Source organism: Peromyscus californicus, unplaced genomic scaffold (assembly GCF_007827085.1).
Source record: "Peromyscus californicus insignis strain IS unplaced genomic scaffold, ASM782708v3 Scaffold_10__1_contigs__length_136768540, whole genome shotgun sequence".
Lineage (NCBI taxonomy): Eukaryota > Metazoa > Chordata > Mammalia > Rodentia > Cricetidae > Peromyscus > Peromyscus californicus.
The window spans coordinates 38,935,532-38,960,814 of NW_026294391.1; the positions used below are offsets into that span (position 1 = coordinate 38,935,532).

A 25,283-nucleotide genomic window follows, 5' to 3' on the forward strand; every position below is an offset into this window, starting at 1 on the left:
GAATTCGACGATTACAAAACCACAAATTCAATTTCAAGGGGTGTGCAGTTCTCGCAAATTGACTAAAAGCATGAAGCCACTCCTTAGGAACCAAGACAATGCTCTTTGAAGAGTCCTTACATCAGTTTCCTGAAAAATCTATGTAGATGCATTAGTTTCCCATTCAGGAATGATACACCACTTTTTCCTATCTCAGGCCCTTGTAGTAGAGCTTACTGAGGAACAAGGAAAGATTAATACCAAGGTAGGGATTCAGATCTAGCCGAACACAGTGCTGAGTAAATTAGGAATTTTAGTCAAAGTACAACGGACAGAACAGCAGAGATGCAAATAGGGCTTGCTTTACATTTTGTGAAATCTCTCATTTCCATTTTATCTCCCACTTGCCCTTCAGAGGGAGAGCAGAGGCTGCAGTCAGCTTGAGGAGAACTGACTTAATAAGGAGCTGCAAGGGAGGGGGGGAATAGAAGGGTGGCTCCTGGGCTCTTTCTGAATTTGGAGAGTGTAAAGAATTTCCAGTTACTTTTCTCCTCCTTCCATAACATCATTCTGGATGTGAATTGGCTGGGAAGAGGGTATACCGTCGCTGAGTGGGGACCCATTCTTTTACCAAGCGCCACAGGCTAGGAAGCCTAGGAATCCACATCAGACGCCTTCTAGAAAAAAAGGGTCAAAACCTGCTTTTTACGAAAAGAAAAGCCACGTGACTCAGAGACATCCCCCAGGGAGGGACCCTGGAGCAAGCGTGGTCGGGCTGGTAGCAGAGAATTGCTGTTCACAGTGGCCAGCCGGCTAAGGGTCCAGGCGCCAGAAACCAGAGCCTTCCCCAGTCTGGGCGCGGATCCTCCGCCTCTCTTGCAGGGCGCCGCCTCCTGCAGCCTAGGGCGGGGCCGGGGCGGAGTCAGCCTAGCCGCGCCAGGGAGGAGCGGGCGCGGGCGCGGGCACTGGCAGACTGCTCCTCGAAGGGCCACTGTGCATTAGCTATCGTTGCTGGCTGCCCACGACTTTCCTCGGGCCAGCCATCCCAGCTAGGCGAGTCCTGTTGGCCTCTAGGCGTGCGGAACAGAGCCGCAAGGGTCGAGTCCCCGGCGCGGTGTACCGGCGTTTCTCTGGTCTGGAGTTTCGGCTTCGGGCTCTTTGGACACTCCTGGCGTCCTCGCCTGCGTCGGGGAGGGCGGCAGCGGCGCCCGGGCATGGCTTCAGCGGGCAGCGGCATGGAAGAGGTGCGCGTGTCGGTGCTGACCCCGCTCAAGCTGGTCGGGCTCGTGTGCATCTTTCTGGCACTGTGTCTGGATCTGGGAGCCGTGCTGAGCCCGGCCTGGGTCACCGCGGACCACCAGTACTACCTGTCCCTATGGGAGTCCTGTCGGAAGCCCGCCAACCTGGACATCTGGCACTGCGAGTCTACACTCGGCAGCGGTGAGGCCCCCGCGCCGCGCCCCTGCCGCCCAGCGCTCCTCTGCTGCCACCGCCTCTCCGATCCACCTCCTTCCTCCCCTCCCTTCTCCCTCCCTCCTCCCTCCCCTCCTCTAATCAGACCCTCAGGCTCCAGGCAGCCCCTGCATGTTCCCCTTTCTCGAAGGAGTCGCTAAGACTCCGGAGACCTCCCACGCCCTCTCCTTTTCTCTTGCCGGTCTCTCCTGCTTTGGAGTAACACGTATGCTATTTTGGGTAACTGTTATCATTGAAGGCGAGAACCATGTGGCTGTGAAAAAGATGCATCGCCTTCCACACCCCCGTTAAAAAGAAACAGGCAAAACGCCCCAAATTCAAGATGTGTGGGTTCTCCTCTCTGTTCCCCTCCTTTCCCAATACTGTAAGAAAAGATTTGCTTAAGTTTTCCTCTCGGCCCACATTTCTCTGTTCTATTTCACTTTATCTGGGTTTTCCCAAATGAATTTTCACTTTTACCCCCCTTTAAATTTTGGGGAAGGATACCGAGAGCCTGGAGAGACTGATGAATTTCCTTTCCTTTTTTGGCGATACCGTTGTTGCTTTTGACTTGCCTTTCTTTCACTCCCGCAGTAAGAAACTCCCCTCTCTTCCTGTCCCTTTCTTCATGAGCTAGTTACTCACAGTTGCTTGGAAAGTTGTGCTTTATTCAGCAAGCGGTGAAAATTGCATGAAGATGGGAGAGGGGTAGAGTAGGTAGTAGCCTTTGTGGCTACTACTAGCTCCAAAGGAACTTTATGGCTTCATTCACTTCATGACCCTCCAGTTTTTTGTTTTTTGTTGTTGTTTTTGTTTTTTCCCCTTCCCAGCATTCCAGTTATTCTTAGTAGGATTTTGCCAACTTCCATTTTCTTACTGCAAACTATGCCATCTCAAATTCTGATTCTTCAGCTACTGGTGTGTGCAGAGATTAAGGAGTGTGTGTAAAAGGAAGTCTCTGCTGATGGTTTTCTATGCTGGTGTGCGCGCTCATGCATGGGCGCGCGCGTGTGTGTGCGCGCGCACGCGCACACACACACACACACACACACACACACACACACACACACACACACCCCACACTGACCTGAGAAACTCATTAAATTCATTTTTGACAGTTTCATGTCGTCTCTGAGACTATTTATAAAGCTTTACTGGAAACGTTTCAAGTTCCAATGAAGTTGAAATAGCACAAAAACCCCCGACTTTTCTTTGTCTTTCTTTTTTGTTATAAGAAAGATTAGTTCACTTGGTTAAATTCCTTCCAGAAATTTAATTTTGTGTTTACAAAGGCTTTTTCTTTGCTGTTACCTCAGAATTCCTATTGAAGGGTTTCTTTGTTGGTTGATTCATAGTGAAGGGGACTGGCTAGCAGCAGGAGGTCAACACTTAGGTCTTTTAATTCTTTCAGGATTAGTTGTTTACAACTAAAGATAAAATAAATCGGTAAAATGCCTTTCTTTGGTAACCAGGGGATGCAAATAAACTTTGGAAAAAAATATCTTTTCTTTTCCACCTTCAATAGAAATGGAAATTTATGTAGGAATGCCAGCTTCAGCAGGTCTCCTTAGCAACGTGAATCTTTTGCCCCCTTCTCTGTGTCTCCTGAAATAATAGCCCTCTGATTGCACAAAGACTTTTCAGATAGGTTGGAAAAACCAGCTTCAGCTCCCATTTGCTCTTCAGGCTGTTATCCTTTTCCCTTGGCCTGGAATGTGGGGAATGGAGTGAAGGCAGCCCCAGTTTGTTTGCTAATCTTTCCTTAATTGCCTCCATACTCATTGATTTTAGCCACAAAGAAATTTGTAGCTGGACAAAAAAGAAAGGAGAGAGAGAGAGAGAGAGAGAGAGAGAGAGAGAGAGAGAGAGAGAGAGAGAGAGAGAGAGAGAGAGAGAGAGAGAGAGAGAGAGAATGAAAGGAAAAAAGAAAGAGAAGAAAAGAAAGAAGACCTTAGCTGGACAAAGAAAGAAGTAGGCATAAGCTTAATGCAAATATGGTGTCCATAGGACTGTGAAAAGGGGAAATCAAAGGCAGGGACACTTTCTGCGCAGCCCCCCACCACACGCGCCTTTTTTCTGCCTTCATGCCCTTCAGTTTGGGTTCCTTAAATCCAATTTAGCTTCATTTTGCTTAAAAAATGTTTTTGTGTCCCCTTAAAGATAACAAGATAGGTTACAAGTACAGATGGTTTTGTTAGAAGTTCTGTAAAACAAGTTTGTGACTTGTGTTATAGCAGAAAAGTTGTGAAGGGAAGGGGCTAAAATACAGAAAATTGCTGTTCTCACTTAGAAAATGTGCTCTTAAATATGTTATATGGACTTGAAACTTCGATCTCCCAGTGTTTTGAGACAAAGAGGGACACTAGGATCAGCCCAGGAATGCTGTTATTGCCTGTTCCAGGGGCAGGCAGCTTATTCGGTCTGTTTGTTGTGGCAAGTAGCAGAGGGATAGAAGGAAAATGTGTGTCGGAATATTTTAAGAGATCCACTTCATTCTCTCTGGAAACACTTTGGGGAAAACAACAAGGATAGTTTTACTGAAGGTCCTTCCCCAGGATCTTCAGGGTTTAATTAAAAATCTTCGTCTTAATTACAATTAAAACTGCCTTTGAAGAGGCAAAGTTTTATTTCAAGAAGGAAAATTTCAGGAATGTTTTTCTTCTGAGGACAGCATTTCCTACTTGGGCCCAGTTTCTACTGAAACTTTCCCCTAAGCCATTATTTTAAAATTGCATTTCAGTTTTGTTACCAGATATGCCTTCTTTGCTGTTTATAACTGGTTCTATGGTTTTAAACTAGAACAGAGCCATGCCTCTGGTGTCCTCATACATCGAAGGTTGCGTCAGCACTTCTAGTATGAACCAGTAATCTGGTTGTCACTCAGCCAGAATGCTTTTCTCTGGAGTCTGAATTTGAGATGTGGGGGACAACACTAGCATTCATCTTTACTTGTAATGTTTTTAGGAAGACAAAGGAGGAAACTGCTAATTGGTTGTCATTGGTTGGGGAACTTTGGAATATGCAGTAATCACAAGACTGCAGGCTCTAGAATTCTTTTCTAATGATTTTCCCAGTACTTTTTGGATAGTCTTTTAATAAGTCTTCAGTGTTATCCAAAGCTTTTATAATGTTTTAACCTCTGCTCCCTGTTTAGTTTGGTCATTTTCTCCCTAGAATATAGTAGTTAGGGTTTCACAACCATAGCAATTACAAGACAATAAAGAATACAGGTTCCCTAAACTCCACATTACAAAGTTTTGTAATTTTAGGATGATTTTATGCTTCTGTTCAAAACAATTAATTTGTAGCTACTTCCTATGAAGCAGATGGCTTTTTATTGTCTGATTTTTGACTCAGCAAAAAAAAGAGAGGACATATAGGTGGCCCAATAAACATTTTTAACTGACAGTGATTTGGAACTATAACAAGGGTGTGTTTATCCATTTTTCTATCGGCAAAACACTTGATTAAATAGTACCCTTTTCAAGGAATATTATTAACATCATTGGTGCGCTGCCCTAAGAATAGCTGCATTAGTAACATGAGTCATTGGGAGTTTTGAAATGACAGGGCACTGTGTGCTAAAACAGGTGAATATTATTTTCAGTTGACAGAAGGTTCTTTTAAGATGTGTACATTTATCCCTTTTTTTAACTTTACTATAAAAATTCCCTTTAAAAGCAATTTATTAACAACTTCATTTGGTGTAGTTTAAGATAAATGGAACTGCCCGAACACCTGCAATTCTTAGAAAATCTAACATACAGTGATTCTGAGTTCAGATCCATGTCAGCTGTGCATATTTTGAGACTACACCTTAATTTGGAAATGGGATGTCATCAGGAAACCTCCCAATATGATTTGGTCTTGGAAAGTTTAGGTGGTCCCAGAGGAGCCTTAACTCTGATGAATGTTTACAGATAACAAGCTGTGTAATCACTACAAGTGTACCCTCTTCCAGCTTCTTCTAAAAGAACATCACCAGGACAAATGCACTAATGGGTGGAAAGGTACCAGTACTAGTTAGCACCCAAACGTTCTTAACTAATAAACCAAAGAAAACCAGGTATGAATTAAATCAAGGTCTGCATGATGATTTTTTTCCTTGTAATGTGTTCTTGAATTTCAAATCCTTAAAGGATATTTTGGTTTGTGGTCAAATAGAATTCTTCTGTTCGTAAAAAGATTACAATCCCCAGGGAATCCCTTAGTGGAGTCTTCTTGCAGCAAAGGGGTTTGATAGGAGTGTGAAAACATTTAAAAAAAAGTCTGGCACTGCAAAACAAGAAAACACAAGGTAACTAACAAAACAAAAACTTTTCTGAAGCAAAAGATCTCACCTGTTGACAAGAAATTCTCTTCAGGACTTTGTTTATTTCTGTTTATTCATAAGACAGCTTAGAGAGAACTAAGATATTGCCAGTATTTTTAGGATCTAACAATGAAAATATTTGTAGATATTTCAAAATAAGTCTCTAAAATAAGCTTTTTAGGAACTATGCTAAGTTATAACATAATCTTGCAGTAGAACAAAGAACTATTATGAAGACTACATGAGACTTCAGCTTCCTTCTGATCTGAACTTGGCCACTCACCAATCATGCAAGTACATAGAACATACTTAACCTTCTCAGATGGCATGTCATGAAGATTAAATATATGAAACAATCTTTTTCTTTCATATTTTATCTTTAGAAAAGCAAACTCAAAGTAATATTTTTCGGTGGGAGGAATTTTCCTTTTTAAGCAGTAAAAGATTTTGCATTGGACAATGAGGTAATTTTTTTCATATCAGATTTAAATATTCATATGAGTTACCTAGCATTTATTAAAACCTCTTGTAGATCATGATCAGAGAGCTTTTATCTTAGTAGCTACTTTTTTTTCAGGACTGAAAGGCTGGATACCTCACTTGTTCCCAGTGTCACAATTTTGAGCATGCAATGTTATTGAGAACATTATGGACTTTTCTAAGTTTACTAGGCTCTCTGTGATAGAGATGAACATTTGCTCATTTTACTAATTACAGGAAACAAACAGCACCAGAAATTCATGCTATGGAACACTGAAGGTCAGGAATGCAGATAGTACATAATGAGTCTAACTTGTCACTGGTGCTGATATCTGTGGTTGTAGCTGAGTATTACTTTCATGGTCAGGGACTGGAATATTGGGACTGCATGATTCTTTTCTAAATGCATTTACTCAAGAGTTTGACACTTTGGTGGGAATGATTGGAAGACTTGTCTTGGCCAAAACACTGTCCGGAATACTTGTAGGTAGTCTTTTTAGCATGGTGTCTCTAGATAATTAAACTAGTTACCCACAGAGTGAGAATTTGAAGAGAGCTATCTTCTCTGTGAACTAGCTAGGAAGTCTTCCAGCTCTCATATTACATTCTATTGGTTACACAGAGTGGCATGACCGGCTCAGATTTAAGGGGAGAGTCAGACTCCACGTTTCAATGAAGCATACCATCTGACACAGTTTGTTGCACATCTATACAAACTTTTTTTGGCTCTGAAGAACAAAGAGAACCACATATGTAGCTTTTGCACTTGATTTTTCTAATCCATACATAAATAATGCCTAGCTAGGATAAATACTGCCCTTAGCCAATACATGGCTTTAATAGTTAGTCACTTATAAGAATTTATAATTTTTTCTTTGTGTGATGAAATGAGCATAAGAACATAATTACAAATATGGGTGGGTAACTAGATAGGCACATATAGAATTCACATAACCAAGGTTGAAACTCATTAGGAATGGTTTAAATATTTCATGCCAAAGGCAGTGACAGATAAATCTATGATTCTTTTCAAATTATTAGATCTCTTGAAATTAGAGAAGGGGACTCTTTTGCTCTTAAGCTTATATGGAATTGGGGGAAACTAGTAAATCCTCAATTTTCTATTCTATTGTAATATTTGCCATACAAACCGTCATTTATAAAATGCATACATATACAAGAATAAGAGACGTTTGCAGTTTCCCAAAGAACCAAGAAAACATTTTAGTTTTTTTTATTTTTTTATTTTTTGGTATTATTAACTGTTGTGAAGTTTAAGGTAATAATTTAAGGAGCTGTTTGAATGTAATGCCACAAGCTTTACATTTACATTGTTTGTTTAAAGTGTATCTCTTATTAGAAAAAAATAATGTAGGAAAAATAAATGATGAAATCTCCCAAATTTCATAATTATTTGTTTCAAAACAGGCACTCAACCTGAAATTTAAATTTTTACAAGAAAATTTCTTAATGTCACATTTAAGATTTCTAAACCAATATTCACCAAAGCATTGCCATAGTCTATTGTGAATGAAACCTAGGGTCTATTCCTAGCACTACCATGTTACAGATAGATAGAAATGACTTCTCTCCATTTCTTTGAACCTTCTCACAAAACCCTAGTAAGTTAACTTCATTGACAGTGGTTCAATAGCAAGGGGTAGATATGATCTTAATCTAAGCATAGCCGGTAAGTCTGTGTGCTCGATTTTGTGCTAGGTGGAGAGAATGAAGTGATGGATGGAATAAATGATATGATTTAAGTTAATGAAATAAGTTTACAGCATGCTGAAAATGAAGCAGTGGAGGGGTGAAAGAAAAAGCTGTCTGAGGGATTAGCTCACCTCTGTGATTCATATTTACCTGGAAATTATTTAATGTGGGCGGCTATTTGAAGATTGTCCTTCTACTCTCTAAATGGTATGAGCTGTCCTATACCTATTTTCAAAGCTTATAGTGGCTAGAAGGCCACCCATTCCTACTCCCACTCCCACTTCCGCTTGTGGGTTTTCAGCTTTCTACTTTTCTCAAAGAAACTCGGGTTTTTAAATTGCAATCTTGGCTTTTTAATTTTTAATTTTTTTAACAATGGAAAAGAAACAGCGTTCAGTTAACCATACCCAACACATCATTGTACAAATACCCCCAGTAGTTATTATTGAGAAGTAACAATGTGTGTTAGCTACTAGCATCATCAAATGCCAGTGAAAGTTTCCTCATATAGCACATGAAGATGTAGCAGTCATTTGGCATGATGTTGGCTTTCTGTGTAAGTGCTAAAACATGCTTTAATACCAAGACTCTTTGCTAAGCACTGTATATAACAGTTTTATTTGAGAGGAAACACCATATGTTACAGTACTCAGCTTTTAAATTACATTTCCACTGAGTTTTCTAATATACAACTATGTGAAACAGCCAAGAGGTTTTTTTGTTTAGAAAAAGGTTTATTCTTTTAAAACTAGCAAAGAAAAATAACCCCAAAACAAAATGAAAAAACAAACAAACAAACAAAAAAGAGCCAAAGGGTTTGAACAAAATTGTCGTGATTGAACACTAGTAATTCACCTGCAACTGAGATTTTTTTCCCTTAAATTTATCACCTTGGTGTTTTTAGTTCCTAATGGTAGAAAGGAATTCACAGTAATGAGTTAGTTTTCTAAGTTGTTATCAATAATTAAACTGAAATGTTTTGCTATAAATATGTCCTACAATGAAATAAAATTAGTCAGAAGAACTAGTTGCTGTTTGATAAGAATGAGTGAAAGTGCTCAAATTTATTTAGGTAGATCATGGAGAATGTGAGGAAAATTTATGAGGAGTAAGGTAAAAATCACCTTTTTAGGTAATTTGAGTGACTTTCACTTAAGTTATGGGTTTCATTTTAACTAATATAACTTCTTCTTGGGGCAGTTAAAGATGAAAATGGAAGTGGCTGACAAACAAATTTGATTGTGATTATACAAGTTTTTAAAAATCCGTATTTTAGTTTGTAACAAGAATTATAGAAAAGGAAGAATAAAACATTAGTACATTAACACATTATATTAATACATTAATATAAATCATATAATACATTTAGAGAAATACTACTCACCCAAATAGTGGAACTTGAATTTTAAAATAAAAGTACATTTTTTTTATTGCTTTTTATGGTACCTAAGTTCCTGAAAGAAGTAAGATTTATGTATAGTAGAACTAATCTCAGCATAGAAACTGTGAATGGGAAGTTAAACAAATTTGTCAGTATTTGATAAGTTAAGGTTTGGAAATAAGTTGAGAAAGAATGCTTTAGACACTGCTGTTTTTAGTTCCCTGACCTTGGCTCAAAGTAGACAATGTATTCTTAATAAGATTTTCCTTTCCTGGAAATCATTAATGAATTTTGAATATGAATTCCCCTGGGAGAAAACAATTCTCCAGCTGGTCAGTTGTAACATAGGCTATAGAATTTTCATAATGTACTGGCAACTTCTGACCAGTCTCACGTATTACACTGCTAAAAATATGTCAGCACAGTTCTGTAGAATACTAATGTATTTATAGATAATGGAGACTGATGCTAGCGAGTAAAAATACCTTGAAAGAGGACTCAAATTTAGTTCCTGACCTGCATGTTAATATTGAACATAATCTTATAATAAGGAGTTTCCTGATTTTTATCCTGTTACTGTGGAAGGAAATACTTTGTGCATGTACATTTTTGTTTGTTTATTTTTTACTTTTGTTTCTGTTAGGAAAAGTACACAGTTGTCTTAGGCTGTGGCTTCCCTAGTTTCAGTTCCAAAGCCTCTACTGCATTCCTTTGTCACTTTTGCCCATGTGCTCTTGAGGGAATGTAACATGTACTATGGAAGCCATATTTCAGTTTGGTTTATAGATCCGAAGTATGTTATCTGCCCATATGAGCCCTCACCAATTTTGTACACTAAGAACATCCAGTATTTTCTCAAGATTGATTACCACCTGTTCTCTCAGGTTTTAGGAAAGCAAATTTAGATTTGCAATCAGCTGGCCTAATGTTAAACAGAGCACTACAGTGTTTAAATCAGTGCCATAGGCCATTGATGTTCAACATGACTGGTTTTTATGTTCACTGTTCTACTACAGTATCACATCATCATTTACAGAATTGATTAAAAAGAAAAAAAGAATAATCTCAGATTTTTATAGTGCATCTGATTAGTACCATGAGGCAATTAAGTCAAAGAGCAAAGATTAATATAGAAATTAACTGATAGTGAAAACGTAAAACACGACTTTTTTAAAAAAAAAAATTAGGCCTGAAAACCACAAATGTTATGATATTTTAATTTACCTTATACACATTGAATATGGGGTAGTGCATTTTTGTGGCATGTAAACATTAACTAAAATACCACTAACGTAGAAATAAGTATTTTGGTCACTTTTTAGTGTATTACTCTAAAATTACTCAGGTGTTTTGTGTACATTTGTGCTAAATCCAATTTTTAGATTGGTTGAGAAATAAATGTTATAAACCCTAGCCTTTTACTTTAATGACCCAAGTATATAAATCTTATTTACTTTAAAAAAAAATTCTCCATTTCATAGTGATGTTTAGTAAGAGAAAAAGGAAATGTTAACTATTTGTCCATGACTTAAATATCACCATTTAGCCTTGCCCTGAGTCTTAAATCATGGATTCTAGGTAGAGACACTAAGCAGAAGCCCTGTTCTTAGCTCCAAAGGACCAAACAGAGCCCTGAAAAGCATACTGAACATCCTTGATTATAGTAGCTCTTCCTAACCACCATTTTAGCTTGTGAATTGAGTATTAACTGGGCAATAATGTAAAGTTTGGGTCCTAGGCAAACAGCCTGAGTGAATTCTTCCAAATGAATGTACTGAAAATAATTTAAAACTTGCCATTCTCTACTAGGAATATAATCTTGATATTCCATTTCAAGCCCTAGGTTCTGGCCAGGAAAGTGACAGTCAGGGCCCATTTCTAGTCCCTCTTGGAATAGAAAACAGTTTTTCTGTTTGAGCTATAACTGGTTGCAAACCAAAGAGAAGGATGGCAATATCACAGCAATGACGGTGGTGACTCTCCTTGTTGACTTTGAGTGTAGAGAGATATTTTTCATTAGCTATAAAGCCAGCACTAAAAATAAATATAGGGCACTTAGTAGAAAACCCAGAACTGCTTCTGTTCATCTGCTTTTAATGTATTTCCTGGCCTGTAAGATGTTCCTTTCTTAGTTCCTAGTTCCTTTTAATAACTTATTTTCCTGTATCTACTACTGCATTTTCTATTTTTTATGTGAAAGGAAATATCATTGTTTGAGAAAATTCAACTTTATGTGCAATTAGGATTTGTTTTGTTTTTCCTTGCAAATTTGGATGAGTATCACTTGGGATTACAGATTCATCCCATTGACATTATTATGTGATTTCAGTTGTTTGATTAGCCTTTGCTAGAAAAAAAAATGTTTAACATTTGAAAATGAAATAGCGCATAGTCTAGGACATGGTAAACACTAGCCTACCCCCTCCTTTTTTGGCTTTATTGTTTTTACGTGTGTGTGTGTGTGTGTGTGTGTGTGTGTGTGTGTGTGTGTGTGTGCACATACACATTTTTGTAGTCAGTGTGTTAGTGTAGTCAATTGTCTTTTTCCACCAGATGTGTTCCAGGCATTGAACTCAGTTTCTCAGGCCTGGTATGTGCCTTTACTTACTAAGCCGTCTGACTGTCCCACCAAAATCGTTTTTTGTAATTTATTATTATTAGCATATGTTCATTTACTTGTTGTCTGTGGCGGCATTAGCACTATGTCACAGTTAAGAGGGTATGAATCTGAAAATGTGTTGAATTTTTTTCTTAGTCCGTCTTTACAAAATGCAACTAAATGTATGACTTGGATATTTGAGGCTATTAAAGGTAGGCAATACTGGCCAAGATTATTTCTTGCCTTATTTTGAGTTGAAAGTGAAAACTGCCGTTTTGTGCTTATTTGGTTGCATGGAAGAGCTTATCAGGAAAATCAATCTATTGTAAGTTTGTATTGATATTTTTTACGGAGGTGGCTCTTTAGTTGCTCTTTATTCAAAGAAAGCTAAGGCTTCTTTTAAAGTGATAATCATTTTGTAAAAGTAGTAATCCAACTAAAATTATCCACAGTGTAGCTGCTGAAATGCCAGGTGTTTCACTGATCTGTGAATGCATAGATGGATTTTACTCTTTTCTTTGTTCCCTATTAATAGCTTTGGTGTAATTACACTGATTTTTTTAAAATTGGGATGTTTCAACTTATGAGTTTCTAATGTCAAATAATATACTCTGCATAAACTTTTTCAAAGTAATTTAGAGGTTTCCAAGTACAAGCATTATTTTGTCTTTTTAATTCAAAGCTACATGCTGTTTGGGAATAAAAATACCATAATATGGCTATCCTTTTAACTTCTAGTTGAAAGCCAGATAATACTTTTTGTTTGAAGTTATATGGCTTTGTTACAAATAGATGCATTAAAAATGCTCTGAACTTTCTTGTGATTCATGTTTATATTTTCAGATGTGTGGACCTGTTTTATGTATTTGTTTCTTGATTGCTGTGCAGGTTCAAGTTGAAAGCCAGTCAATCACCCAAAACTTTTTTGGAGGCAAGAATGTGGAAAAGACTGTTCAAGTATAAATACAAAAAGAACATCTTAAGGTTTCTCTGCTAACCCTTTCTTATACTTCAGCACTCAAGAAGCTTTTTGGAAGGATAATTTCAGAAGGAATCATCAAAGTGTCATGGATTATGGACTTTGAGTAGAATTCATTGCAGTTTAACAATAGATTAAAATGTATTTGCATTTCTTGTGCATACATTAAACTGAGGAGCAGAAGAGGCATCCTGGGAATTTCCTTCAAATTACCACCACCAAAGTGTGCCAATTGCTATAGTATCCCTTATGTGATGCTTCCTGATCTATATGTACTTTATAATAAATTCATCTTTCTTTTTCTTAACTGTAAAATCAAACATCTTTCTTTCATACCATTGCTACATCCTTATAAGAAATGATAAATTGTCATCAATGAGATTTAGTGTTGACTGAATCAGAGGCATGCCAAATAGTCATTATAGATTTACTTGTTCTTGATTGAAGAAGGTGGCTGAGCAATCATTTAGAGTCTAGTCTGACTCCCTGAAATTATCTTTACTTCAGAAACCATTTTGTTGATGGTGACTCAAGTAGTCAGAAATGAAATAAATAAACCATTAATAAACCTTCCTGATAAGAATTAACTAGGGAGTTGTTTTGACAGTGAAGGAAGGCAAACTAAAGCTCAGAGCTTTTATGAGGCTAAGGAAAGTTTTCCAAGAAGGAAAGGAATTTAAAAAGTGTGTTTTATTGTCACTTATAATAATGAGATTATCTTTACTGCCTTAAAAGAAAGATACAAAATAGTTCATATCATTTATGAACAGACCAAACTAAGTTGGTCATGACCCTGGATCTTGTCATTTACCCTAGGAGTAGGATAGTTATTGACTGGGAAAGGGCACAAGGGTGATTTTCTTGCTGATGACAATATCTAAAATCTATATCTGAATTATGGTTATATACTTATCCATATTTTCTATAGTTAATATTTTTAACTTTATAGTTCAATAAAAATTTAAATGTTAATATTGAAAATAAATAGGTCATAGAAAGGGGTGCTCGATTTAACATTAGTAGAGCCCATATAAGAAGTGTGGCAAACCTCTGCCCTAAAAACTCTGCTGAGTTTAGCACAGGAACCATTTCTGAAAAAGGACATTAATATTAATTTTTGTAGCAAAGCATTTCAAACCCCAAAAGATGCATAGCATGCAGTTAAATCACTTCCATTGAGCTGCATCAAAGTGAAGGGTGCTGAACAGGCTTCTGTTGATTTTTTGCAGCCTTATTGCTTAAAAGCCATGCTTTTTTCTTTTTCACTTTCCAGATTGGCAGATTGCTACTCTGGCTTTACTCCTGGGCGGTGCTGCCATCATTCTCGTTGCATTCCTGGTGGGCTTGATTTCGATCTGCGTGGGATCTCGAAGGCGCTTCTACAGACCTGTTGCTGTCATGCTTTTTGCAGCAGGTAAATGTATTCATAACATTCAAACCAGCATTAAAGATTCATGAACCTTTATACCATTCTTCCCTCTCATGCATCAGTATGTGTTTGCTACTTACATAAAAATTGAGAGGCATTTGTTATATTTTTAAGGTAAATTGGCTGAAGGATTATCATATTACCGGTTTTCAGCATGTTAAGCATTTCACAGAACAGTGGCAACTTCTAAACTTCTTGCTAAAGCATGAATAAATAAAACTTCTCGGGCTAGAAATATAGATCTGTCATAGAATGCTTGCCTAGTATGACTTGAGGCCCTAGGGACTAGAGTTTAGGTTCAATTCATGGCACTGCAAAAATAAAAACCCCAAATGCAAAACACCTTCTCCACAGGGATGCTGGCCTATTGCCTTAGAAATTGTAGCAGATGGATTTATCAAGTCTGGTATTTTGTCATTTTGGTTTTGTTTTTATTTTAAGCATCCATTGTCCCCTACCCTTACTCCTAGCCTCCTTTGTGATCTTAGGACAGTAGCAGTAAGTCTGACAGGAAACAAGAAAAGGGAATTTTCAAAAAGTGTACTCCTAAAGGCATACATGTTTTGGAAAAATTATGACAGTTAATGTGAACCATCAAAGAAGTTAATTATATGAGGGCAGTTGGATGTCTATTAATATGACAACCGTTATTCTGTGAAGCACATTTTAAATCGAAATATCAAAAAGAGTAAACAAAAGACCAACAGCTGTGTTTAAAAAAAAGTGTGTGTGTGGGGGGGGCACTCATGAACTTGTAGACTATTACAAGCCCAGTTCATTACATGATGTGAGCTTTGATTTTCAGTTATAAGAATATGCTTGAATATATTATTCATTTTGACTCTTAACCGAAATATTCTTGTGGTATCTTCAATTTTCCTTGTCAGTCATATCTGATTTGAAGTCTGTAAAATAAGCCCCTGTGACTGTCAATAATGAAGATACTGACAGAACCATCTAGGCTGTTAGATGGAGTTTTAAAAGCTAGTTAAAAATCGGAATAGATCAAATTTCTCAGGATTTAAAGGGTAGTGTGAGCTAAAACTACAAAACCCAAAGTGTTCTACTGCCCCCTGCTGCTTGTGTTCATCTTTTTTTTTTTTTTTTTTGGTTTTTCGAGACAGGGTTTCTCTGTGTAGCTTTGTGCCTTTAGCCTGGATCTCGGTCTGTAGACCAGGCTGGCCTTGAACTCACAGAGATCTGCCTGCCTCTGCCTCCCGAGTGCTGGGATTAAAGGCATGTGCCACCACTGCCTGGCTGCTTGTGTTCATCTTATAACAAAGATCAAAATGTAGGCATAAAGTACGAGCCAAGCAATGGTGGTGCAGGCCTTTTATCTTAGTGCCAAGGAGATAGAGACAGGTGGATATCTGTGAGTTTGAGGCCAGACTGCACTAAAGAGCGAGTTCCAGGACAGCCTGATCTACACAGAGAAACCTTGTCTCAAAAAACCAGAAATCAAACCAAACCAACCAACCAAACCAAACAAAACAAAACAAAAAAACAAATAAAAGAAAATTCAAAGGGCTGAACAGAAATTTAGAAATATGTCTAATTTACTTATTTAAGTGATCTAATCAAGATCAAGTAATTACTGGCATAGCTGGGACTAGAAGACAATGAATCTTAAACAAGTGGTTCATTCACTACTGAGTTCCTCATTCATCGATTCAACTATTTCTGGGATGTCTGTTATGGACTAAATATTGTTTTAAGACAGCTCTAAAATTGGTCAAAGTATCACCACAAAACTTTTTAGCAGACTACAAAGCATGACTTGAGAATATATTTTGAAGTGTTTATATCACAGTATTATTACACTATTGCTGCCATTTGTAATGAGAGCCTAAATTGGGAATGATACAGTACCAAATAAAAAACACCCTTGATATTCATCACTGTTTGCTAGCTTATTTCTTGTTTCATTGGTTTACCATTGGGTCTTTTTCTTTTTTAGAATGAAAAAATGTAGATGCTTTAATTGAAGTATGAGTTTGTTTGTCTTTGAAGCCAAGACTTAAGAACATAACAATGAGATAATAAGTTGAATCCTTTTTTGATAAATTGTACCTCATGGATATGAGAGGCTTTAAAACTGGAATTGTTACAAGCCATTTTTGGAATAATAGACATTTCTTATTGTAGGATGGCATACAGATATACTCGTTATTTTTTTTAATATTCCATGTTATTGTGAACACCATTCCATTTAGCCTTTGACTCACTGTATCATGGTAAGTGAAAACTCTGTAAAGAAGTCCATTGCTGGCACCATCTAGACATTTGTAGAAAACTAACTAGGAGTTTCCAGTTTTCTGCTTAAAATTTTTTTCCAAGTATAGAAATATTGATGAAAATAAATACTGATTATAAAAAAAATATTGGTAATAGGTTTGCCCAGAATAAAGTTTTTGATTTAGCTTTAGGTATCATATATTAGTAAATGAAAAAATGATGAATGGAAACTCTGTAGCAAGATACATATAGTGTTACAGCATGCATTGAGGCCTAGAGTGAGCGTTATACTGATTGCTATAATTTAAAATGTACATGCCCTCAGATTTAATTATACTCTTTTTTTGGCATTGATTACTGAAACTTATTTTGAAATAACCATTAATTTAATGTTGGCTTTTTATATAAACAAGATTAAACATCTTGTTTATATGTAAAATACCATGGAAAGAAATTAAATCATTACATTTGATTGATTTTTGGAAAGTGTGTTCATTGCTTATAGTAATCAATTATTAATCTGGATTTATGATTGAAAAACTTAGAAAGTCTCCATAATTGAAACTAATGTATTGAAGCAGTTGACTTACTTCACTTGTAATTCATTTCCGTGATTTTATAAATGCATATCTGTAACTGGTAGCATTTCCTTTACATTTGTATTGGCATTTGTGAAAATAGTAATAATTTCTCTTAACAAAATGTTTTCCTCTCCAAATATCAATAAGTCTTGTGCCACCAAGTAGTGTCTGTGTTCGTTCATATAGACAATGAGATCTATTGAAAGAAACATTTCTTTTGCGGAGATGGGCAGTACCTGTATTCAAAACAGACATACCACTTCCACTTAGAAAATATTCTACACAGTTCTATGCCAGGAACCCATGGATACTCAAGAAATCATCTTTATATGACTGATAAAAGATGCCCTATGACCCAACTGCTATACTGGAGAGCCAGGATTTCAATTCAGTGCATCAATCTGACGTAAAAGACTAAAATTCCTGAATCATCTTACAGGTTACCTATCACATCCAGAATAGCAGGGCAGAAACTACCTTGGTTTTGAATTTACTTATCAACTTTATTGCAGGTGGATCTATCCTGTAAATGCAGTTTCAGGAATAATACTTAAAGGAAGTCAGAAGCTTGAAATGTCATAAAGACCACAAACTGACTTGTACTACATGGCTGACATGAATTTTTTGACAAACGCCTGTTTAAAACTGGAAGCCAGATATTATGTTTCATGTCTATAATACCAGCACTTAGGAGGCAGAGGTATGAGGATCATATGTTTAAGATCTTTCTCTGCTGAGGCAGGAGGATTGATAGAACTTTAAGACTAATTTGGCCTATATAGGAACCTTATCTCAAATCTAAGCAAGAAGATAAAACAAAAAATCAAATATGCACAGAAATTAGTAGCTTTAAGTTCCTCTTGTGTTTCTAGCCACACAATTTCATTTTCATTGCATCTTTTTTAAAAAACGAAGTAAATTCCAGATTGTCTTCAAATTCTGAAATGCTTCACAACTTTCCCGGTACTGTATCTAATGGAGGGTACAGAATATCACATTTCCGTTATATTTATATTATATTTCATTGATTGGTAGTAAGATATAAATATAGCATGATGCTATACTACACCCTCTTGCAGAAATTTCTGTAAAGCAAGGAGGCATTTTGCTTTTGCTATATTATTGTAGTAAATGGAAAAAAAAACATTTATTTGGTTTTTATTTTTTCTCAGTTTTTCTATTGCATGCAACTTTCTCTGTGGTTCCAGAAAGAATGACACAATTCAGAGGGCTATATCATTTTAGGGTAATTTTTCATCATGCCACTGAACCCTTAATGGAGTTGTATATTCACTTGCCTTGTAGCAGGAAATTATGTCATTACATTATACCATGGAGATTCAGATTTTGCTAAATGAAACACATTGAAATGAACCTTTAAAGTAGCCTATGTTAACACCTTACCCTAGAGACTGGATGGTTACCTTTTTAATTAATTCAAGTTGGTTGTTATTTCTCTGCTCAAATTTCTCTAACAACTGCCTGTCACTTAGAATGGAAACCAAAACCCCAACTGTGGTCTTCAGGTTAAGACCTAGCCAGGAACTGATGTGTGATGGTTTTGTACTGAGTTTTGTTTGGTTTATTTGGTTTGGGTTTTACCCTCTTTGCTCTCTGAACCAGGACAACAGCATTGTCATCTTCCTTGTTCCAGAGGCACATTTCTCATCAGGAATTTAACACTTCCTTCCTTTGGCATTTTTCTTCTTGTTATGTTGACCTGAACTTCCATTCAGGACTCATTCATATCTATGTTCCTATCACCTTCCCAGAAGCATCTGATTTCCTTTGTGAATCTTAAAAGCAGCTCTGAATTCTTTTTCTGGTCCTTCTTGGATCTTAGTAGTATTTGGTGTTATACAGTTTATTGATTGGTGACTTGGTGGTTTTGAGGCAGAATGTGTCTGTGTAGCCCAGTCTGGCCTCTAGTACATGATTCTTCTGCCTCAGTTTCCCAGTGCTGGCTGGGTTCATAGGCATGCACTACAGTGGCCATATTTTTAGTTGGTATGCACTTACTGATAGACTGCCTAAACATAAGAATAGCAGCTTTGTTTCTGTTATTATCAATAATGCCTAAAACTGTATAACTCAGAAACATTCAAATATTCATTGAACGGAGTAATTTATCAGATAAATTAAATAACATATGTAACTTACATCACTATTTTAATCATATCCTGAATACTTTATCCATGATTTAGTGAAGAGAGTATAAAAGTCTAAGAAGGCAAGCCTTTAAAAGGGAGAGAAAGCCCTGCACAGTAACTAATGTTTGTCTTTATACATGAGTAGTGATAATTGATTCATTAGTTTTATGACATTAAAACAAGAGAATTCCCTTTCCTTCAGCAAGGAAGAAAGCTGACCAATTTTTTTTTATTAATGGACATATGTGGTTAGAAATAGATGAAGTGAAGTTATATAATTTTGCTATTGGCAGAGGCTTAACTATGATCTAAAACTTTAAACCAAAAAGATGTGGTTTCTATTTTTGGTGTCAAGAGATTTTCCTTTTTCCTGTTTATCTACTCTTTGTAGTAATGTAGAAGAATGGCAAATAGATGCAAGCCCAGAGTAGCATTGAGCTACCAGGCAATCACCTTTGGAATTCTACTTGGATCCAGATAAAGTCTTTACTCTCTTGTCATTGTTAAAGAAATGTATGGTTTTGAGGAACCATGTGCCACTTCATCAGTTTTATGCCAAAGATAGATGATTGCCATGTAGACTTGCTAAGAGAGTTAATCATATCAGTAATGTGACCCTTTACAGATTCTGAGAACAAGTGAGGATAGATCTTAAATTCTGAAATCCTTTTGTTCTTTTTAAGTTTAATAAAATATCAAAACTATATGCATATATACACTATACCAAAGTTTGTTGTATTTGTGTAATTTTTTGTTCCTGAACTGCTAGAATTTATAGTATTTTTAATATGAGCTAAACAATAATCATGTTTAACAAAAATTTTGTTTCATATGTCAAACTTTAACTTTTTCAAATGTCCAGAAAACAAATACTTTTGGCATTAGGATATTGTTTTTTTTTTGTAACTATACCTCTGCCATTATGATGTGGGTAGTGTATAACTGAATGAGCATGACTGTTTGAGTAATTTTTTTAAACATTTATTTATTTATTGTGTATACAATGTTCTGCCTGCATGTGTGCCTGCAGGCCAGAAGAGGGCACCAGATCTCATTACAGATGGCTGTGAGCCACTACGTGGTTGCTGGGAATTGAACTCGGGACCTCTGGAAGAGCAGCCAGTGTTCTTAATCTCTGAGCTATCTCTCCAGCTCCCCCTGTTTGAGTAATTTTAAGCTCCTTTTATGTATATCTCTACCTAGATTTTTTAAGGAAAAAAATCACCTTTCTTGAGTGTTAAAGCTGCCATAGCAGGCAAATGTGGCAAGTTTAGCCCCATACATTCTAATTAAATTAATTTAAATAAAATAGAAATTATATAATAGTTGACCCAATAGGAAATTATGAATTTTAAATGGGTGACTTCATCTCCTGTGTAATCCAGTGTAGTAACTTTCATATAAAAGTACCCATAGGATATATGCCACTGTAATTTTAGATGGATAAAACAAGCCTTCCCCTTCCTTCCCTTCCTGATTAATTCATTTTTTTTATTTTATTAAACATGACTCACCACATTTCCCCTTCATTCCTGAGTTAAAACCAAGAGCTAACTAGGAACTAATATCTACATTTTGTCTCTGCTCTAGTAGTCTTCTTGGCCTATGTCTTTCTGGATCATTATTCCTCTTTCCTTCATTGACTTAATTCTTTTTGAAAGCCAGTGGGAAATATATATGCAAATATGGGTAAGATCTAATAGAAAAGGTATAATTAATTGCAGCTTTCTGATAAAGATGACTTTTGAGTCTCTTTTAAAGATGAGAGGTGTAGGCTGAGTGGGAGGGAAAAGGTGAAAATATTTTCTAATTAGAGTAATAGATGCAAAAGCATCACAATAAATCTTCCTGAAATATTGGGGTGAGTCAGATGGTTGTGAACAAAGGTACAGTTTCAAATATAGGTTGCCCAGAATATTCACTAAAACTGCTGAATTCTTCAGTTCCTTAAGTATAGAAAAAAAAACAGTGAAGGTTTAAGTCTGCATTGATGTCACTATTGTGTGCTCCTTATAGATTTGGTATGAAACAGTTTAGTATAAACAGTGCTGCTATTTGTCAGTAGTAATAATTGTACATGTGTTTGCAATGTACAATGAAAGCAAGAATCACTACTTTGTATTTTAATGAATTGCTGTATTTTACTAATTTCATTAATTGCTAATAGCAATTGTCAGAGTAGATAAGTGAAAAAAAAAATGAAAGAAAAAGTTGTTAATATTTAAAGGATAACGTTTAGAATTAGCAATGCTTTAATTTTTTGGCTTTTATACTTATTTTATTAAAAATTAACTCATGAATTTACATTTATATGTATGCTGTTTTATTTGCTGTAAATAACATAATTTTATTTGTTTTTTTTTTTTTTCAGTTGTTCTGCAGGTCTGCAGCCTGGTCCTTTACCCAATCAAGTTCATTGAAACTGTGAGCTTGAAAATTTACCACGAGTTCAATTGGGGTTATGGCCTGGCCTGGGGCGCAACTATATTTTCATTTGGGGGTGCCATCCTTTATTGCTTGAACCCTAAGAACTACGAAGACTACTACTAAAACCAAGTGTCAAAACACACACACACACACACACACACACACACACACACACACACACACACACACACACACTAAGAGAGAAACCAACCATCCAACAAAAAAGATTAATGTCTATTTTCTAAAACAGTTGTGGAACATCAAGCAGTTTGCTCAGTTGATTTAATATCCTTTGCCTTTTGGCTGTCAGCATCATAACCAGCTTTTATATCCATTTTAGGGAGCTGCACAAATTAAGAGAGCTGATTAGATGTAGGCACATGCTGTAAACTACCAATATGCTCATGCCATTTTTCTTGACAAGTGAAGGGTCTGTATAACAGCAACCATTGTGAGAAGCTAGTTGGAATGAAAATTGCCAGAATCTCATATTGCCTGCAGGGGAGCAGCTGGCATAAGCAACATTTAAAAGTTCCTTTGCTCTGACAAAAGTTCTACTGTTGGAGCCCCTATCACCTGTTTATACCACACAGTGACTACATTGGTTATTGGTTGCTTGCTTGAGTGAGCTTTTGAAAGCAAAACTGCCTTTTGGGAACCAAATGATAATCGTAGATATAACTGGTTAATTCTGCCTTTAAGGATGTTCTTGTTAATGGCAAGTTATAGTTTTCTAATAAGGAAGTCAAAGTTTGGAGACATGTGTTTTTCATTATGCGGTTAAGAAATTGTGCCTCAGCCTCCTCTCAAATGGGGCAAAATGAGAGTATCTGCTTTCCCCTGAGGCAATCAGAAAGAAACGTAGATGAGTTGCTTTTGTTCCCTTTAAATTATTTACCAAAATTTGCAGCAAACAGTTGTGCATATGTAACAAGCTTATTTTTCTAGACCATGAGTCATTAGTATAAATGATAATAAGTTGTTCATTAATCCTCCACATACATGTACCTATCATGCATATATTCAATACTTGCTCTAGTGAAGTAATTTGAACACTAACCTTGTATGCATTAAGAGGCTTAGATTGGTATTCACAGTTAATTACCATTCAAAAGTTCATATACCTTAAAGCTTTTGCTCTATGTTCTCTACTGAGTCACTGGAAGGTGTTAATAGAATTGCCTAAGAAGAAAAATTGAAATGCTGTTAATCTGAAATTTAATGATTCTTTTATAAGCACTGTAGTTCAAAAGAAAGTAGGAATTAGGATGATCACTTTGTGTAAAATTCATTGAAATACAAGGCTGCTATTTTTGCAAGTATTTTAAATGTCTTCATTTTAAAAGAAAGCAATAGTGATAGATTTCTATAAATGTCAAAATGTCTCAGTGGACGAGTAGAATTTATTTGGTTGTCACCTGGTCCTCTGATGTTAACTGATGGGCTAACTGATTTGTGCACACAAGTATGATGAATTTATGTTAGGGAAATCATTCACTGACTGTTCCGAGGGAAGAAAATATCAACAATAGAAGAAAAGTTTGCAATTAATCTCCTACTGCAAACTTGTGTTCATTTTGTTTATTATACAAATCTGGATAGTTTAAGTATAAACCTATTTTTATATAAAATATACAATTCTGATATGAAAGTAGTAAATGATTATTTTTGTTAACAAAGACACTAAAACGAGTATGCTCTCATGTGACCCTCTTGAAGAAAGAAACATTGGGGGAAAAAACTTTAAAATGTACCTATTTGCTAATATGTTATATAATCCAATAAGAACAGGACCATGTCAATGGTATTTAATAATTTGCTTAGCCTCCCAGAGCAAACTTCTGCTTTCAGCTTAAGAATGGTTGCCAAAACAATAGCCTTTCCCTGCCCCCCAAAGGATTTTATTCAAATGCCAAAACCAATTGTGAATTTTCTGTGGAATCACAAAGTAAATATGAATACCTAACTCATTTTTGTTTTAGTAGTGATAAACAAAAGTTATGAAATTCGTCTTAGCAATCAAACCTCATTGTATTTTTATCAAGAATCATAAGTAACTGATTTGAAATTTTTCAGAAAGGTATTCGTATTATAGGATATTTTGAAATAGCTTTCTTAACATAAAATCTGGGGCAGAGTTCCTTATAAACTTCATTGCATATTGTCAGAACAGTATGAAGAATGTGATATTTGGATAGGGATTTCTGCTACTGACCATGGACTTTTGTGAGATGATCTCTTTATTCTTAAATAATGGAAGATCAGTACTGTGGTGCTGGCATCAATGAGGCTTGTTGGAGGATACAATTTGCAATTGGACCAGTATCATATCTAGAGTATTATTGAGGTGGCATTTTCTATCCATGTGACAAGCCAAAATGTGACAGATTACATACAGATTGAAGCACACATATTTATAGTCTACTGAAAAGTAGATTCCTTCTGTAATTTTAACAAGCCCTACACCATATTTTTACCATCACTAATATTTGGAACTTTTACATTGCTAACAAATCTTAACAGAAAATTGTTTTTCGTCCAAAGCAGTATTGTGTCTATCAGAATAAACATAAGTGACAATTTCAGCTATACTAGCATCATGTCTTTGTAGCTTTAGGTTTGTTTGGTAATTTCTTAAGCAGAATTGTTAATCATGAACCCATGGTTTATCTTAGAGAGATAATATACACAGAGAGAGATTTCATAAAAGTACTCAGCAGGGCTAGTTATTCAGATTTCTTGCACAAGTATTTAGCTTTTTGTAAGGTCAACATGTAAATTTTAAAGACAAATATAGAGAGACTTATGTGTTTGAAATATAAATGATATATATGGATTAGCATGTACCTGTATATTATTAAACATGCAGTGAACTGACTGGTAAGTGATTGTCTAATTGTATGGCTAGCAATGTAATTTATTCAGACTGTATTTTTGTACAGAGCAGCGCACACTAACCTATGCCTCTGTGTCCTCCTTATTGCCTAAAACTGTGCCTAGAAATTTCATCTGTCTTAAAGAAAATAAAAAATAAAATGTACTCCATACTGTTTTATGCTATTAGTTTCTCTCTTACTGTTCTGTATTTATTATTTTTAAATATCTGACATGTGTACTACATAATTTTGAATTTATAGCATCCTGGTTCTTTTTTGTTTCTTAACAGTCAGCTGGTGAAACCTTTTTTTCACTCCAGTGATTCTTGAGTGTGCAGTCCCATGATCAGTTCTTCATTTCATGATTTTTGTAGTTGTCCTGAAGTTATCTATGTGATCAAATAAAAATAAAAGTGATCTCACTGACAATGCTCTCATTTGATGTCTTCTCTTCTTCATAAGCCCTTTAGACAAAATTTCTAAATTGCATATCTTTGGTTCATTTTCTACTTTAAAATATATAGAAAACCCAGCATAATGGAACACATTTATAGTTTTATTTTGAAGTCATTAATGTTTATTTGTTGTACAAAGCAAATGATAGCACAGACATTTTGTGCAGCAACATCACTTGGACTATATTTTCACATTTCTTTCTCCTATCATAGGTCCCACTCCCTCTTCCCAAAT

At 36.0% G+C, this 25,283-nt stretch overlaps 1 protein-coding gene across 1 annotated transcript; it reads left to right on the forward strand.

Moving 5' to 3' along the window:
• Positions 1-845: 845 nt before the first annotated feature.
• Positions 846-25,022, forward strand: Tmem47 (transmembrane protein 47). Its single transcript, XM_052731586.1, has 3 exons — positions 846-1,419; positions 14,169-14,309; positions 21,662-25,022. The coding sequence occupies exons 1-3, from the start codon at positions 1,194-1,196 to the stop codon at positions 21,838-21,840; spliced, it is 546 nt and encodes a 181-aa protein (XP_052587546.1). The 5' UTR covers positions 846-1,193; the 3' UTR covers positions 21,841-25,022.
• Positions 25,023-25,283: the final 261 nt, after the last annotated feature.

What these genes read in the sequence shown, in the direction of transcription:
- Tmem47 (XM_052731586.1), top strand. Translation starts at nt 1,194, where the DNA reads ATGGCTTCAGCGGGCAGCGGCATGGAAGAGGTGCGCGTGTCGGTGCTG. An exon ending in CGAGTCTACACTCGGCAGCG is followed by an intron (nt 1,420 to 14,168) that starts GTGAGGCCCCCG and finishes TTCACTTTCCAG; the next exon opens with ATTGGCAGATTGCTACTCTG. An exon ending in TGTCATGCTTTTTGCAGCAG is followed by an intron (nt 14,310 to 21,661) that starts GTAAATGTATTC and finishes TTTTTTTTTCAG; the next exon opens with TTGTTCTGCAGGTCTGCAGC.